This window comes from Colletotrichum paranaense (assembly GCF_030867605.1).
Source record: "Colletotrichum paranaense strain IMI 384185 chromosome Unknown Scaffold_1.1, whole genome shotgun sequence".
Lineage (NCBI taxonomy): Eukaryota > Fungi > Ascomycota > Sordariomycetes > Glomerellales > Glomerellaceae > Colletotrichum > Colletotrichum paranaense.
The window spans coordinates 2,178,940-2,194,682 of record NW_026848959.1 but is presented as its reverse complement, the minus strand read 5'-3'; the positions used below and the strand labels follow the sequence as shown (position 1 = coordinate 2,194,682).

The window sequence follows — 15,743 nt, the reverse complement described above, 5'->3', positions numbered from 1 at the left end:
GGTAGTGACCGGCCCCTATTATTATCTATCCAAAGCCACTAAGGAGCGGGAAGCAAGTTTGAATAGCTGGCACGGACAGTTTATCACCTTCAGACTTTCTTCGGCAGATGTCTTCTGCATTAAAGCCCAGCCCTGTCCCGGGTGGCCTTCGTCCAATGACCCTGACCCAGGTGCCCGTCAAGGGTGGCACGTTCGGCCCAAGAATGCGGGGTACGGGAGGAAGAACACTTGGATTTCTTGGGATTTTAGTCTTTTCCCACAGTTCAACACAGATTGAGTCGCATTGAGGTGGGCGGCCGTGGAACTGAGGGTTGGCATTTCGCTGGGGTTTGTGCTGAATATGGTTTGGAGTCTGCCACGCCCGCCCAGTGGGACCGCTTTCCCAACCTTGGGTCTACACTAACTTCACTCGACCATCTGAATTTCGAGGCAAAAGGCCTTTCCCCACGTCGCAAGCCGGAAAGGAAATCTGGTTACCCTTTGCGAGTTGGTATGTTACCTGTTACAGTCTATGTTTTCATCAAACGCTTGGGACAGTTGATTTTCATCCGGACTCTTCGGAACCGAGTTGCTGACAACGGGTTTCACTACTTTGACGTCAAAGCCGTTACAGGATGACAGAGCACAATGATGAAGTCAGGCTATTGAAGTATGTCGTGTAACTGCAGGCTGCTTCTAGGCATGCAAGCATGAGCGCCAGAATTCCGAGAGGGGTGATTACGAATACCACCTAGATCATGGTTGCCAGCATATCCATGCCGCACTCACGCAGCTCCGATGCCACCTTCAACTCTAACTTCGATAGCGAATCAGAACCAAAGACCCCCAGGATCACCAATGATTATGTACAGACAGTGTACACTATGGCGTTCATGTGATCTCATACTTATTTGTTGCCAAGGCGAACGAGAGGCGCCCTGGGTGGTGGAATGGGGTCGTCAGATGTTTTCGCACGGCCAATAATTAGTGCTCCGCGAGGGATGCTTCGAGTGAAACGCGCCCCGAGAGAGTCAATCCTATCATCGGTTCCATAATCGGATACAGCTGCATAGTCAAAATCAACGGCTATCACTTGCATCTAAACGTAAGTTCAGCGAAGGGTCCTGAAGATGACCCATGGGCTTGTGGTCGCGTAAGGAGTTATGCCATAATCCGCCTTGCTATGCTATGACACGTCTTCACTGCGACACCCGCGTTTGCTACGTGTCTTGTATTGAGAGTTTTACAGTCACAGCGTTACTCAATTGTGCCATCTTGCAGCACATTGTTACATGCCATGTTCCAAGAGCTATCAACTATTTAGTCAAATCGCGACAATCTCACAAAGCCCGAAGAAATCCCCTTTTCCGTCTTGGCGGCTCAACTCCCGGTTGCTTGGGAATTTGCTTCTCGAAATCATACCTGTGCAAATGAAAGTGTGGAAGTTTTGTCTCCTTTCGACGTATCTCTTTTTCATCTTTCCACCTCAAAATGTAACATGCGGGGACGAACAAAATCGTGTTAACCGACACCCACGCAATCAAAACGCCAAAGTTGAGGCCAATGCGCGAGTGCAAGTCGAACAAAATCTGTCGGCTGCCTTCAATCACATGATGATAGGGCCATGCATACGCCCACCGGTAAAACCCTGGGGCAATATCGGGAGGCCAGAATCCGGTTAACGTGTTCGTGAGAGTCCAAAACGTTAACCACAAACCAACCCATCGAGGGCCGATAATCATGGCCATGTTCTCACAGGCCATTCCGAGTGCTGCCATGCCGAAGAAGTTCAACAGCCAGAAGACGATGAACGAGGCTTTCCCATAAGCGTTCGGATTCTTAGCGACCTCCACTGCCGAAGCTGGCGGATTGGATAAGGGAACTTGGAAGACAAGCGATATCAAACAGTAGACCAGCGACAAGAAGAAGTAGGCTGCCATGAGTGATAAATATCTGCGTATGACGTAGTGCCAGTAGTGCACGGGAGGATGACCCTCAGGCACAATGCATTTCTACATACCAACCTCGTTATCAGTTTTGTATCAAAGCATCAGAGGCTCGGACTTACCATGTCGTCTGCAAGGTAGTAGGTGAAACCGAGATGGGCGATGAGAAAGCTTAGCCCAAAGGTAACTGCCGGAATTGCCGCAGGCGGCCCGAACGGCCGCAGATCTAACATCAAAGGTGACACCCCGGGGTTGACGGCACTCGCGGCCTGCCGAAGAGTCTCCTTTGTCAGGGAGTCATTGGCCATTACCATGCCGCCCCATGTTTTGCCGAATGTTTCTGTCAAACTTGACGTGAAGGACGTGAGGCTTGGCAAGATGTAGCTATATGTCATAAATGAATCTCGGCCAGACATGGTGATGATTTGGATTGCGCCTGTTGGATCGTAGGAAGAGTTTCCGATCGAGACTGCCTCTTGCAATAAAGCTGTTGCGTTTGGATTTATGATGATTGCTGACCAGGCCTTGAAGTGATAGACGGCTTCGCGAACCTTCATGGGGTCGAATTCGAACTCGTTTGCATCGCGTATTTGATATCCGATTGATGGTATGGGGCCCCACAGCGTCTCGTTCGCCAATTTTGTGACCGTCGGACCTACTAAAGGCGTGATATCGTTGTAGGGAGCAGATTTGCCATCAAAATCGACAACAAAACAGACGAGAGAGGTGAGGTTTTCCTCGATGCGAAACACAATGCCCCAATAAAGGCAGAGGATGAGGAACATCGATAAACAGATGATGAAAGCTGAAGATGGTGAGCTGTGGCTGCAAGTGAGCGCGTAGAGCGCGGATGAGACTTACTGTTTCTGCACCACATCATAGAGATATGCTTTCGTAACTAAGCAAGCATAAGGTAAATTCCATTAGGCACTGTGAAGGTTTTCGAGGCTGAGCCTATGTTGGGCTGCACTTACTGCTGCCAACCCTGGGTCCCACCAGCTGACTGATTGCGATGGAAGGTTTTCGTGCTCAGGTAAGCGACTTTTCATCCAATTCCCGACAAGGTCTGCCCTTTGAGTATCGAGGCTATTCAGCACGCTGTTTGACTGGTCGTCTCGGGAGGCTTGCGCTGCGGCGCCGGGTTCTCGGTGACCGCCGTTGTCGACGTCGGTATCTATGTGCATTTCGGACGTTGCACAGTTGCGGTAGCCTGTAGGTAGATGAATGACTCTGGCTTATTCTTCGAAACTTTGAACTCAGTTACTGAACTGCATGTTTTGTACTTAAGAGCAAGGTCGCCTTCCGTCGCAAAACCTCCGGCAGTGTGTTTTTGATGGCCTATGATTGACATAGTTACCCACAGTTATGTGACCTCACCAGCACAAATTGTGGAGATCAAGAGCGGACATGTTAGTCCGGATGGATAATAATTCGTCATTTAAATGCTCTGATACATGTGTCCCATGAGTCAATGTGGGCTTTGCTCGGTCGGCCAGAACATGTAGTTTATCTAGTGGGTCATTCGGGTGATCGTCTTCTCAGCTGAAGTCCAGGCTCAGTTTAATCGGTTCTCAGTCAGGGATCAACTCGCCTTCTCAAGTAGAGTATCAATCTTGACAGTCTCTGCAGGCCATCGGACCTTTCCAACCAACAGATCAAACGCTCCACTTTGCATGCAGGAGTCACCAATAATTTGATCAATGAGCATCAGCTTGCCCTACCCATATTTCTCAAAGCGGGTTCATGATCAGTCTCATTCCCCTGCGTTAAGGCAAGCATCTTGACGTCAAAAAGATGTCAACTAGGCCAGGTGGGGTAAAGAGCCTTCAAAGAGTCTCCTCAGTAACTCTAGTCTTTCCAGGAAATCCCACAACGCGCCCAATCTGTTTGTTTGTGGCAACCGGCCGGAGAACTTCGTCCGCGACTTCGTGTGCTATAGAATCTTGAGGGTTTTGACATAGCTTGACATGTTGTAAGGCAGATCGGCTCCATCGTAGTCACTTCAACTTTGAAGTGGAGCTCGCCAAGATGCATATGAGGAAGTGGTGATTGACGAGGACGCCATTCACTACAATGGTTAAGGTAATACCAGTAGGACTGCGATAGTCTCCATTCCCGATGAAGAGAAGTCTGTCTATTGATACCTTCATCTACTTACTCGAGTAGCCCACTCGAACCATTGACTTGCTTCTTTCCAGTCCCAACCACAAGTTAGACGCTCGGCAGAAAGGGCCAGGCTGTGTATAACCTGACTTGAGTAGACCTCAAGGTTGTACAAGTGCATTTCCTATCAAGGAGATTTCTCCATTTCTCCATGTGCCAGAAAGTAGTCAGTTACCTGAATAATCAGGTATCCAATATTACTATGCGCGGTGTTTCGACCTCTGAATGATTGTTCCGTGGATTGGAGGGGTCACAACATCATACCATCCTAGTACGTTGAAACGAATGTGGGGGAAACATTACGATAAGGGACTTGATAAGTCTGGATTTAACAGCTCTCCGGGCCATTCAAATCATCTCTCTTACAAGGCAGCAACGATAGCATTGCATAGCAAGCGGTGGCTAAAATCCAAGCAAGATCTTTCGCCAATTGGTCTTCTTCTTTCCATTCTCAGTAGCAGTTGTTCCGTAACCCTCCTCTTGCACATTATGCTGCCCAACGATGGAAAGGAAGACGTCGTTCAACGTCGTGGGACTGACACTTTGATGCTCGATGCCCAAGATATCCTTGTTCTCCTCTAACATCACGACAAGTTGACCGATTGCACTCAACTGGCAGTTCTCCCCGCCCTGCATTTCTCTTCTTCTCTGATGGCTCAGCTGAGATCTTTGCAGCACATCTGATGCCGCGACTGAAAACCGCAACTGGCCGTGAAATGTTTGAGACTCCACTTGGGCTGAGGGAAATTGCTGTAGAACCCAGTCTCGCATACGATCCATCTCTTCCGATTTCGAGTGTGGAGCAGTGCGGCTGACCAGATGAACATATAGTGAGTCTCCGAAGCGGCTTTGAAGCTTCTCAACTTCACCTATGGCTAACATGCGTTGTGCGATAATGCCAGCTCGGTTAGCAAGTGCATCAGCCTCTTCCATGCTGTGGGTTGTCAAAAGTATAGAACGACCTGGCACAATTGTGCTGAGTGTTCGCCACATGATGCGCTTCGCAGCAGCATCGAGGCCTGAAGATGGCTCGTCAAGCAGTATCACCGACGGGTTCCCAGTGAGGGAGATCCCGAGGGAGAGTTTACGCTTGTTGCCCCCTGATAAGTGTTGCGCCATGACATTGGCATGGGCATCGAGGCCGACGGCACGCACAACGGCTTGAACTTGCTCCTCAACATCGCCAACTCCACGCAGCCTGGCGTAATGCCGGAGATGTTCAATAACAGTCATGGACTCGACTGCGTCGAACTGTGGACACACTCCGAGATTCGCCCTGGCTCTTGCTCTTTGGTCGGTGACGGAGACTTGCTCGACGAAAACATCGCCGCCATTACGGCTCGGTTGGATATCACCCCGGATCAGTGAGATGGTTGTCGATTTTCCGGCGCCGTTGGGACCGAGAAGCGCGAAGACTTCTCCCTGGCGAACACCGAATGAGACATTGTCAACAGCAGTGAAGCTACCGAACTTCTTCGTCAGATGTTTGACCTGAAGCCCGTCGCTGTTCGTAGTCGACTCGACCCGTAATAGCTCGCTGGCAATCTCTGGGTCTTCGCGTGCTTGTTCAGCTCCGCCGCTGAAGTAGCTGTTGCGCTTGAATATCGCAGGTAGCATGTTCCCACTGTCGTGGTAGAGAAGAATGCCAAACAGCAGTATCGTCTGCAGGACGAGGTAGAGGATTGGACCTCCATACGCCTTGGTCGCGCCTGGATATCCAAGACCGGTAGTGGAACATGCCAATGAGAAGGTATTGAGACCAATGAGAAGGGCTCGGAAGACGGATGTGACGGGAAAGAAGGCCGAGATAGTGTAATGTCCTATCAGAATGTTGCGATCTGTGACAATGGACGGCGAAAAGGTGACGATGTAGAGAAAGGCGATCAAATAGATCGCAAAACCGACACTATTGTAGGCCATTATTGCAGCAAAAGTCGCAACTTGGCTGTTGGTGAACAGCGAAACAACATAAGACAGCAGAATCGAGGCGATGCCGTACAACAAGAGCACTGGAAACAGGTAGCCAGGGGCGTACCAGATGTCTGAGGAGACGACCAATATGATAGCTGCAACCAGGAGAGGGAGAAAGAAGACCCCGAAGTCGAAGATGAGGTGCGACGTCCATGTAGATAGCGACCGCACTCCGCTGGAGTACTGCAAGCCACGAGCATGGCTGTGTCTCTCAGCGTTGGGATACAGTCCAAAGAACGACGGAATAATCGAGCAGACGATGCTGAAAAATATGGCCAACTGAACTGTGGATGAGGTCGAAGAGGGAATGACGCTGTCAAATGGGGTGTATGTGGTCGCAATGCTGATATTTGTCTTGACGATACTGAGCAGGTTCTGCATGATGACCGCTGCGAGGACTGCCCCTGTTCCCTCATTATCTGCTCGGTAGGCAACTGCTGAGAGTGTGTCTGGGCTGCCGGCCCAAAGCCCACCTGGAGTGACATTCTTACGATTGTCTTCCATGTATCGCGTAAGGTCGGCGTAGGTGGCACTTTGCGCAAGTTCGGTATTCGTGGAGCTATTGGATCCCGGAAGCAAGAAGCCAAAAAGGTCGCCAAATGATGAGCTAGAGAAAGAGGAAGAAGGACCAGCAGCGATAAGAGCTCGGTCAAAGGCCTTCCTGTAGTCATCGAAGCCTTCTGCAGAAGCTTGACTAAAGTCTGCCACATCGCAGCTAGCAGGGCTCTCGTCGGCGATAAGGAGCTGCATAATTGCTGCTGCAACGATCGGAACAAGAAACACGATGGCGTATGGAACCCAGTTAGTCTTGAGTAACGTGAAGCGTTTGCGAATCAGAGTAGGGATTTGCTCAAAGATTTCCGTCTGACGGCCAGATTGAAGCCCCAACGAGTCTTGTCCACCATTAACAATAGACTTTTCTGTGAGGCCTTTGCCAGAGTCGACTGACCCATGGGCTCTACCCTGACTAAGGGGTTGAAAACCCTCCCCTTGCACCTCATCGGCCACATTGAGGAACACATCTTCAATATTTGGACTGGAGATGCGGTAGGAAATGCTTAGATTCTCAAGGTGACGGATTACATCGGCGGCGATGCTTGATGAGGGAGCAGTGTAGATGATGGTATTTGATGCCACAGCTAATGTAGCGCCGTGTATTTCTGGAGGAGCTCTCAAATCCTTTGCATTGAGGACATGGATACGGTAGCCGTCTCCGAGAGCGTTCTTCAGGGCTACAGACGAGCCTTCGGCCTTCAGGCTGCCCTTAGATAGTATCGCAATGTTATCGGCAAGTAAGTCGGCTTCGTCGAGGAAATGCGTCGTCAGAATGATGGTCCTTTTGCCACGTTCCGAAAGAAGGATGTCCCAGATCTTCCGTCTTGAGAGCGCGTCAATGCCAGAAGACACTTCATCAATGCAACAGACGGCACTTCCACCAGTCAGCATCATGCCAAGCTGGAGTTTGCGCTTTTGTCCGCCAGACAGATGTCGTGATTGGGACTTTCGCTTTGTCAATAGGCCAATTGAGTCGATCAAGTGCTTGGAGTCCTCCTTGCTCGCAAGGCTCCACGGAGACTTGAGCTGATTAAATATCGTGATGTGTTCGGCCACGGTGAGCTCATCCCAAAGAACGTTCTTCTGGGGCACGATACCAATCCCACCAGAGGCATCTATAGAGACACCGCCAAGGTTGAACCGGCTGATCCCAGCGATGGCATCGAGAGTCGTGCTCTTTCCACTTCCATTGGCACCGAGAAGTGCTAGGATCTGGCCCCTCTTTGCCGTTAGATTAAGACGATCAATGGCCACTGTAGGAGCACGAGGATTAGATATGAAAGAGAACAGCCGTCGAAGAAAGCTCGGGCGATAGATTTTGGTCAAGCCGTCAATGACTATAGCTTCTTGTGGCCGGACACCGTCACCCTTGTAGATTTTACGACTCTCGGAGCCGACTCCATGAATTTGACGTTCAACGTAGGCGGCAAGCAGTGGGTAGAAAAGGAACTGCAGGATCAGGAAGATCCAGATTGCAATGCCTGGAAGGGTAGAATTGCTTCCTGGTGGCGTCTTGAGAAGATTCATCGGTTGTCCCTCGCCCTCAAATCGCGCCATGGATCTTACAAAGAAGACAAAGGCGCATGGGGTGAATAGCAGGCTCAAGACAGCGACGGCGACAGTGTTTGGGTTGGGGAGTGCCTGTGCCAAAACACCCATAAGAACATAGACCAGAGAGTTGATGACACCGGAAAGCTGAGCCTTCTTGAAGAATGTCGCGCCGAGTATGGCTTGCGAAGTAAGAGCCAGGCCACCAAAGATGAAGAAGACTAGTACAATACCAATTCTAGTCTCTCTCCATATCATGCTCCTCGCTATGACCGATGCTACGACCCAGCCTGGGAAGTAGATTGCGGCGAAAGAGTAGAAATTTGACAACATGCGGATGACCTGGGGCTCCCAGTCATAGCGAGTGGACATCATTGAGTCAATGAGTTGAGAGAGCCCCTTTTCTCGCTCAGTTGCGACGTGACCGGGCAGATGGTAGCTGACGCCAATCAGCGCTAGGATGAAGGAGACTGCCAGATAATCGATGAAAGTCTTTTGGTATTTCCTCCGGACGCTGGCTTGCCGTTCGTCTTCGGTCTCGTCGGTGAAACCCCATTCCTGGACATGCTCGAGAGACGCTGAACTACCATTTGTCGAGTTCAGACTGGCAATTGCAGAGTCGACGGCATGTTGAAGAGGGAGCGTATACACTTGAACATCACTATCGTCGTTGTTGACCTTGAATGATGACCCAAAGACTCCATCCCCTCGCAACGTGTAATTCCAAAGGCCTCCATCACCTTCGGTGGGGGAAGAATGGAAAACGACGGCACCGTAGCAGGTAGTAGTCGCACGGAAAGATGAGCGGCAAGTGGAGCCAAGATCGGAAGGATTTGTGATTGTTGTTGAAATTTTCCCGGCTGCAGAAACCTGAGCAGAGATTGCCGCTATTACGCGGTCTACATCGCCGCCTGATAGTCCGCTATTGACGAGAACCACAGTGTCACGAGAGCCATCAGAAGCGGCCAGGCCTTCCGCTAGTGATCTTATAGGTCGAGGATCTGCAATTCCAAACTCGTTCGATGGGCTGTTGAGATTCTTGCCAATGCCAAGATACACTATGAGTATAATAGGTAAAAGGATTGCGGTGTAGATAGTTGAGACGGGGTGGCGGGCGAGAAGTATGATGAAGTTTTTAGTCGACAGCACACCGACTTGGCGCCATAATGCGGACTCTGGTGCCGCCATGGCAGTATTGAGCGGCAAGTCGGCGTCAGATTGCCGATCGTGCGGTGATATAAGGGGGAGTATAGTTGTGGGAGTCGGTAAGGTGGTTTTTTGCGATACTTATGGAAGAAAGTCACCGGCAAAATGTTTGAAAACAAGAAGATGGTATCTTTAGATATGTCGGACGAGTTCCCCGAGGAATCACTGGCACGTCACAAGATATTTGAAGGGCCATAGAGATCGATAAAGAGCCAGGAGTCAGGGACAACTTTATGCCAAGAATGGCACCTCCATGTCAGCATAGCTATAGGGCTAAGCGATACAGATATATCTGCCCAACGGTCATGGTGGTAAGCGAGGACGCCTTCCTGACATTTGCTCTTTTGGGACATTCAAGAGGCTTCGTCTGGCCAGGGAGCTGCACGCGTCACAGGCTAGAGCAGGAAACTGGTGCAGGAAGGACATGATATGAAAACCTCAACAGGGGCTAGATGAGGCAGACACGCTCTTAAATCGTGGCAGACAGGTCTCATTGGACAGGTCTCGATGTGTTGATGGATGGCGGAGGATTCCACGTGCATCTTCGCGTCTTCGCTGGGCCAGCAACCCCTTCTGTAAAGTGCTAGACTATGTCTGAATGAACTTCCAATTGCCTAATGTGGTTAGCATATGACTGTCAGATCCATCAGCCACCGATGCCGCCAATGACGGCATTAGTTCCAAGCCCTGGAGAGGCACAGTTCCTGGATGCCTGGGATTATTGGGGTCTTCGTGCGACCTCTAATTGCCCTTTTGGGAATCGCTTTGCTTTGCATACCGCCCGACTCACCGGTCTCATGATGGCTACTTGTTCGAGCCATTGACAAGCAAGTTCACCAAGGGCACGAGTGCAATTGATGCAACTTTATTGATCTTTTGTTTCGATTGGCATTGCCGTTTACATTAGCACGTGGTGGCTAGCATCGCCAGTGCTCAAGTCCATCAAACGGTTGCAACAAAGCTGACCACAGCATTGCCAAATCGGTGCTCACCATTTCGTTCTCTGCATCAACAGTGTGACGTAGTAATTTCGCGATTAAATTCTGCACATCAGGAGATTTAAAGAGTGTTTCTTTCCGCACTGCATAATGTATTGCCCTGTCAGGCGGAAGCCTTCAGGCCATCGCTCCCGTTTGATTTGAGGAGGTGGAAGAGTGGGATCGTTATATACTCAAAGTACTCGACCTGATTTTGCTTCCATTGGCATTCCGTGTCTGGTTTCTCTATTAATACCAGGCCCGCGAACACCAGTGTTCGAGGCTAGGTCGCTTCGTTTTACTTTCCCACTTGTGTCAGAGATAACCGCCCCCACACCGAAAACCCGGCATCCACAACACTCATCTCAGATGTGGGTACAGCTTCATCGGCCCTCTGGCGCAACGGTAGCGCGTTCGACTCCAGCTTGAGACTCCTCGAGATGTTATCGAAAGGTTATCTGTTCAAATCAGGTGGGGGTCAGTGTATGCACACGCTGAGCGCAAGCTTTTTGCCTCATTGTGTAACTTAGTTATCTACCAACCTATGAAGAAGGACATGAAGGAGCCATAGCAGCATGAAACGTTGGTAAGCCTTCATCATCTTGCAAGCAACATACAGTAACGACTCCAAAGTGAGTATACTGGAGTCTCAGCCATGTGGAAAATGTTCTTCAATGCTTATTGTGGATCAACTAGGGCTACGTTATGTCTACCCTTGAACGATGTCACTGACCGAGATTGACCGAGACTCACCGAAAGGACCGAAAACTATCTCATCGTTACTAAGGTAAAGCAATGGCCTGTCGTCCCAAGGAGCGCCATTCGTAATTGATTACACGGCCTTTGTAAGACAAGAATCTGATAATAATCATGTGAAGTCAGTCCCTCAGCTCATTCATTCCTCCCTCCACTGCCCCTCATGTCGGGACTAGTGACCCCCAATAACAGAGGTCTCAAGCTACTGGCTGATAGTTAGATCTTGTTTCTTTTCATTCAACTCATTTCCAGCTTAGACTTTCTCTACGTCTGGCCACTAAAAGCTGGCCCAGAAGACTTCGATGTTCTATATTCCTTGCCCGTCACTACATCTGTGGCCGGATGTCTCCTTGAACCGAACCCAGGAGACGGAGTAATCCCGCCCTTGATGGCCAAGATAATGGTCCGAGCTTTCGGTGCTGGCCCGCAACCCCGCGTCTCAAAGGTCGGAGCTTCGCTCGGTACGCCGGCAGGCACTCGAATACACCCTGAACTTGCCTTATATATGTAATCGGTCATGAGAAGAACTTTGGATTGACAAGATTTAGTCAGTGAAACTTCTGGGCCTGAGCTATTCAATTACTAGTCTTGAACAAAACACCATAATGTCACCTCGCGCTCTGGAAGCTCTTCGCAAGTTCACCTCCTGTGACGTAAGTGCATCTCTGGCCAAGGTCGTCGATCGGCCGGCTTCAGCCATCAAATCTTATCAATATTGTATCAAAGTAGTCAATAACATTTTGGTCAGATTGGGGATGCTCTTGTCAAGCTCAAATACCCCCAGGGCGGCTTTCTTGATGGGATCCGCATGTTCTCGCCGGGCGCGTCAGGACGCGTCTTCGGCCCCGCAGTAACCGTCGAGATGGTGGAGATGAGCAATATCGCGGCGCCCAAGCTAGACAAGCACTTCGTCGACCACAATCAGGAGGGCGGCATAATGTACGTCCAGCAACCCAAGGGCTTGCCTTCGGCTTGCTGGGGCGGGCTGATGTCTACGAGAGCAAAGTATCTCGGGGCGGAGGCTGTGGTTATTGATGGTCGCATGCGAGACGTTGGAGAACACAACGAGATGGGATTCCCCGTGAGTTTTCTTCCTCTGACAGTAAAGGAGGGGATGGAAAAACCTGACTGCTTTGGCTAGGTGTTTGCGCAAGGCACTTCGATTCTCGGATCCAACACTTTCACACGGGCTTCAAGAATCAACGTGCCGCTCCAATTCAAGGAAGACCTTTGGATCAATCCCGGCGACATTCTGGTGGGCGATGCCGACGGCGTCGTGGTTACTCCTGTTTCTCTGGTCGAGAAGGTGGTAGCTCTATGCCAGGAAAGGGCCGAAGTTGATGAGAAGATGTTTGTCGAACTGAAGAAGGGGGCTTCCATGGGAGACCTCATCAAAAGCGTCCGGAAAGATAAATGACTGTTGTAAGGTGGGTAATATTTAGCAGCTTGCAGTGCAGCCAGAAGTTCTCACGCTTTATACAACGTCTTATTGCCACTGTAAAAGCTTGATCGCTAGACCATTCCCTTGCGTTTGACTTTCACGACATGTTGCTTCTTCTCGAGCCCCGGTTCGACCGCGGCCAATCTCATCAAATTCTTCACCGTCCAAAGATATGGCTTGGATTCTGAACCATTAGCAGATCCCACTCCTCATCTGAGAGCCAAGACCTCAGGCTCTTGAGCCACGCCGCATCATCTACCTCGAGATACGGCGTCTCCCTCATGGCAGCCTCCTGTGTCCGGACCTTCATTCGCGGCGTATGCGGCCAATCGCTGCCCCACAGCACCCGGTGCTTGTTCGCATCGACAAATGCGCGCACTAGAAACTCCACATCCGAGTATCCTGGGCTGTCGTCGCTGATGCGATACGGTGCGCTCAGCTTTACCCACAGATGGCCGTCCCTCACTAGTCTCATCACGGCGTCAAATCCTGGCTGGGTCGTCGGGTCCTCGCGATGTTCACCGAACAGCAGACTTGTCGCCTTCAGCAACGCAAAGTGATCTGTAACCAAGATGACGCCTTGCGAGACTATGACGTCTCGGACGAAGGGCTCCAGCGTGGTCCAGAACTCGGTGCGGGTCGTCGTCATCGTCAAGCTCCATGGGAGCGATAGGTCTGTAATCCTGTTCAGATGCGAACGCAGAGCAACTTTCTGTAGCTCGACATCTTCCATAGCTTTGTACTGATACAGGTTCACGCGAATGCCGCGAACACCCGCTCTGTGCATCGCAAGTAACTCCTCGTCTGTCGTCGTTTCAGGATCGATAACGCCAACGGCCCGAGTCTTTTGGCTTCCGAGCCGGGGGACGAACGCCTTGAGAGACGTGCAGTCATTCCCGTAGGATAATCCATGTGTGAGTACCGATCTCGTGATGCCCAAGCTTCTTTTGAATTGTTCAAACGCGGCAATCGTCGCGGGCGGCGGAGTTAGATGCCTGTTTGGGCTGTAAGGGAAAGATTCGGCTTGACGACGACGAAAGGGCTTGAATTAGCGGGTTTTTCGTTGATGATCTGGCCCCAGAAAGAAATTTTCGCATGACAAGTAGACCTACGTTCGAAGATATGGTGATGAGTATCCCATCCGCCGCGCGGGAGCAGAACGGGTTGTCTTTCCTCAATCGATGTAGCAGAAGGAGGCATCGCAAAGGAATCAGTCAATGCGAGAACGTTTGCCAGTACTGGTGAACGGCAATGCACTCGTGGCTTTGATCGGCGACGAGGGCTCTCCCAGCCAACGACGCCATCATTCATATAACATTCATCTTCACTCGGGTTCCTCCGAGCGGTGGTAACAGTAGCACGGAGACGATAGTTAGAGAAAGCAGACACAAACACGCATCTTCGACACGTTCACGCGACAAGATCATCAATTGTCTGCATGTGAACAATCGAGGAAGTTCCTCCAAAGGAGCTATCCGTGTGAGAAGTATCCGGCTGGCGGATTGCTCCGTCAATATCCGTACGGGAAACGAGTACTCCGTACGGGTGCCAGGTGGTAACAAGACAAACCTGCTCCAAGAGAGACTGGTCAGAGCGTCTCCGTGGAATGCGTGGAAACCGTGGATTCCACGCGATGCGTGGAATGCTCCCCTTTCCCCTCTCTGGCCTTGCCAGTCTGACGCTACGGTCTGGGGTTTGGATTCTAAGCTTTGGACTTTGCGTGTCAATTCATCCGCTCTACTCCGTAACATACGTTAGAATAGCCACAAGGGGTGGCCTGTAAAGAGCGAATTGGGGCTAATCCGAGCTGTACATACATAAACTCTACATCGAGCTTCAGCGGTCTACGGATAGCCTACCGTACTACGGAAAACGAACGGTACGGAGTAGTAGGCCTGTGTCCCTAATCCAACCAATAACCCATATGCTAGCCAGCAAAAATGGATAGCGAAGGCTTGCTGGTTCATTCATCATCGCTACACGAAGATGAGCACTGGTATTGCCTTGACCTACGCCTAGGCCTCTTCAAATCGACATAGAGCCGCATAATTACACCTCCGGCCCCTTTTAATTCAATGATTATTCCCGGCGCAGCCGCCACTGGCCTTATGCTCCTGCTTAAAGACGTGATACATCAAGCTCACTTACATCCGGCGGAGCACTCATTCCCGTCACCGCGAGTCAGATCAAGTCACACTCCCGCGTGCCAAACAAAGCCAAGCGAGCGTCCGACCGAGTACAAAGGTAATCCCGTAATGAACAATGCAGCTTTTGAGTTCATCCCACTCCCCGCTGGGAATTTTCGTCCCAGCCATCCTTGGAGTAAAATCAAGCCGCTCCGTGATGCTGTAGCCTACTATACGCCCATCGCCAGTGCGTTCTGCGTCTCAGATGAATCGACTTCGAGGCGGGAGGCGATTCATCAAGTGCGATTCCGCGAAAATAAAATTTGCCGAGGGGTTCCCAGGTGAAGGATTTCATCAAGGTTGACGGGAAGATCGTAAAGCTCACTTGGGCAGCATGGCAGCGAACTGACAAGTCCCAGCGGGAAGCTGGAACATCAAAACCACAGAAGTCTACCTATAAGACCAGGGCCGGTAGTGCGATGACGGTGGATCAATCGTGCGACTAGGCGATCGGGAGGTGTTGTGCACGGAGGGCCTACGGCCAGCGTGCTCCCCGATGCCCCGAAGCACATTTTTTTACACGCTGATTTGCTCCACCATCTGCCGTGCCCTATCGAACGTTATCCGGCAGAATAAGGTAGTTCAAACTGTAAACAAGGTATATACTATCTTGGGATAAGGTGGTAGAGTCTATTCAAGCATGATTAATCGTTGGTAACTGCAGCCTCCAGGCCGTATCGGGTCCACGGACCATAAACTAATAGATCTCCGACTCCCAGGGAATCCACCCGTCATTTGGAGCATGCAGTAGCGAGACCCTAGCTGTGAAACCTTCTGTTAACGGAGGAACAATTCTTCGTAAAGCTTCAACGAGAATACCGCCGGCGGGTTGACAAGGTTCGTCTTGTCAGGCAGAACATATTGCGAATGCTCTTAGCGAACGAGCGACAGCGTCCAGACTCCAGCGTCCGCAAGCCCTGATTAGATTCAACAAAGTGTCCGATGCAAAAGTATGGAGTACAGGTACGCTTACCGATCCAGGTTTGCCAATTGGGCACTAAGCCAGCTTCTCCAC

The 15,743-nt window shown here is 50.7% G+C and overlaps 4 protein-coding genes across 4 annotated transcripts; 1 reads left to right on the top strand and 3 right to left on the bottom strand.

The window, feature by feature from the left end:
* Positions 1 to 1,319: 1,319 nt before the first annotated feature.
* CPAR01_00794 (MNNG and nitrosoguanidine resistance protein) lies at positions 1,320 to 3,276 on the bottom strand (the record flags this gene model as incomplete). The annotated part of the gene is made up of 5 exons (XM_060485084.1): positions 1,320 to 1,991; positions 2,048 to 2,730; positions 2,787 to 2,823; positions 2,900 to 3,155; positions 3,209 to 3,276. 5 exons carry the CDS (start codon positions 3,274 to 3,276, stop codon positions 1,320 to 1,322), a joined length of 1,716 nt encoding a protein of 571 aa, XP_060355941.1.
* Positions 3,277 to 4,490: 1,214 nt separating this feature from the next.
* Positions 4,491 to 9,350, bottom strand: CPAR01_00793 (ABC transporter; the record flags this gene model as incomplete). The annotated part of the gene is made up of 1 exon (XM_060485083.1): positions 4,491 to 9,350. One exon carries the CDS (start codon positions 9,348 to 9,350, stop codon positions 4,491 to 4,493), a length of 4,860 nt encoding a protein of 1,619 aa, XP_060355940.1.
* A 2,356-nt stretch (positions 9,351 to 11,706) lies between these two features.
* CPAR01_00792 (uncharacterized protein) lies at positions 11,707 to 12,518 on the top strand (the record flags this gene model as incomplete). Its single annotated transcript, XM_060485082.1, has 3 exons — positions 11,707 to 11,754; positions 11,850 to 12,182; positions 12,243 to 12,518. 3 exons carry the CDS (start codon positions 11,707 to 11,709, stop codon positions 12,516 to 12,518), a joined length of 657 nt encoding a protein of 218 aa, XP_060355939.1.
* A 181-nt stretch (positions 12,519 to 12,699) lies between these two features.
* Positions 12,700 to 13,329, bottom strand: CPAR01_00791 (uncharacterized protein; the record flags this gene model as incomplete). The annotated part of the gene is made up of 1 exon (XM_060485081.1): positions 12,700 to 13,329. One exon carries the CDS (start codon positions 13,327 to 13,329, stop codon positions 12,700 to 12,702), a length of 630 nt encoding a protein of 209 aa, XP_060355938.1.
* Positions 13,330 to 15,743: the final 2,414 nt, after the last annotated feature.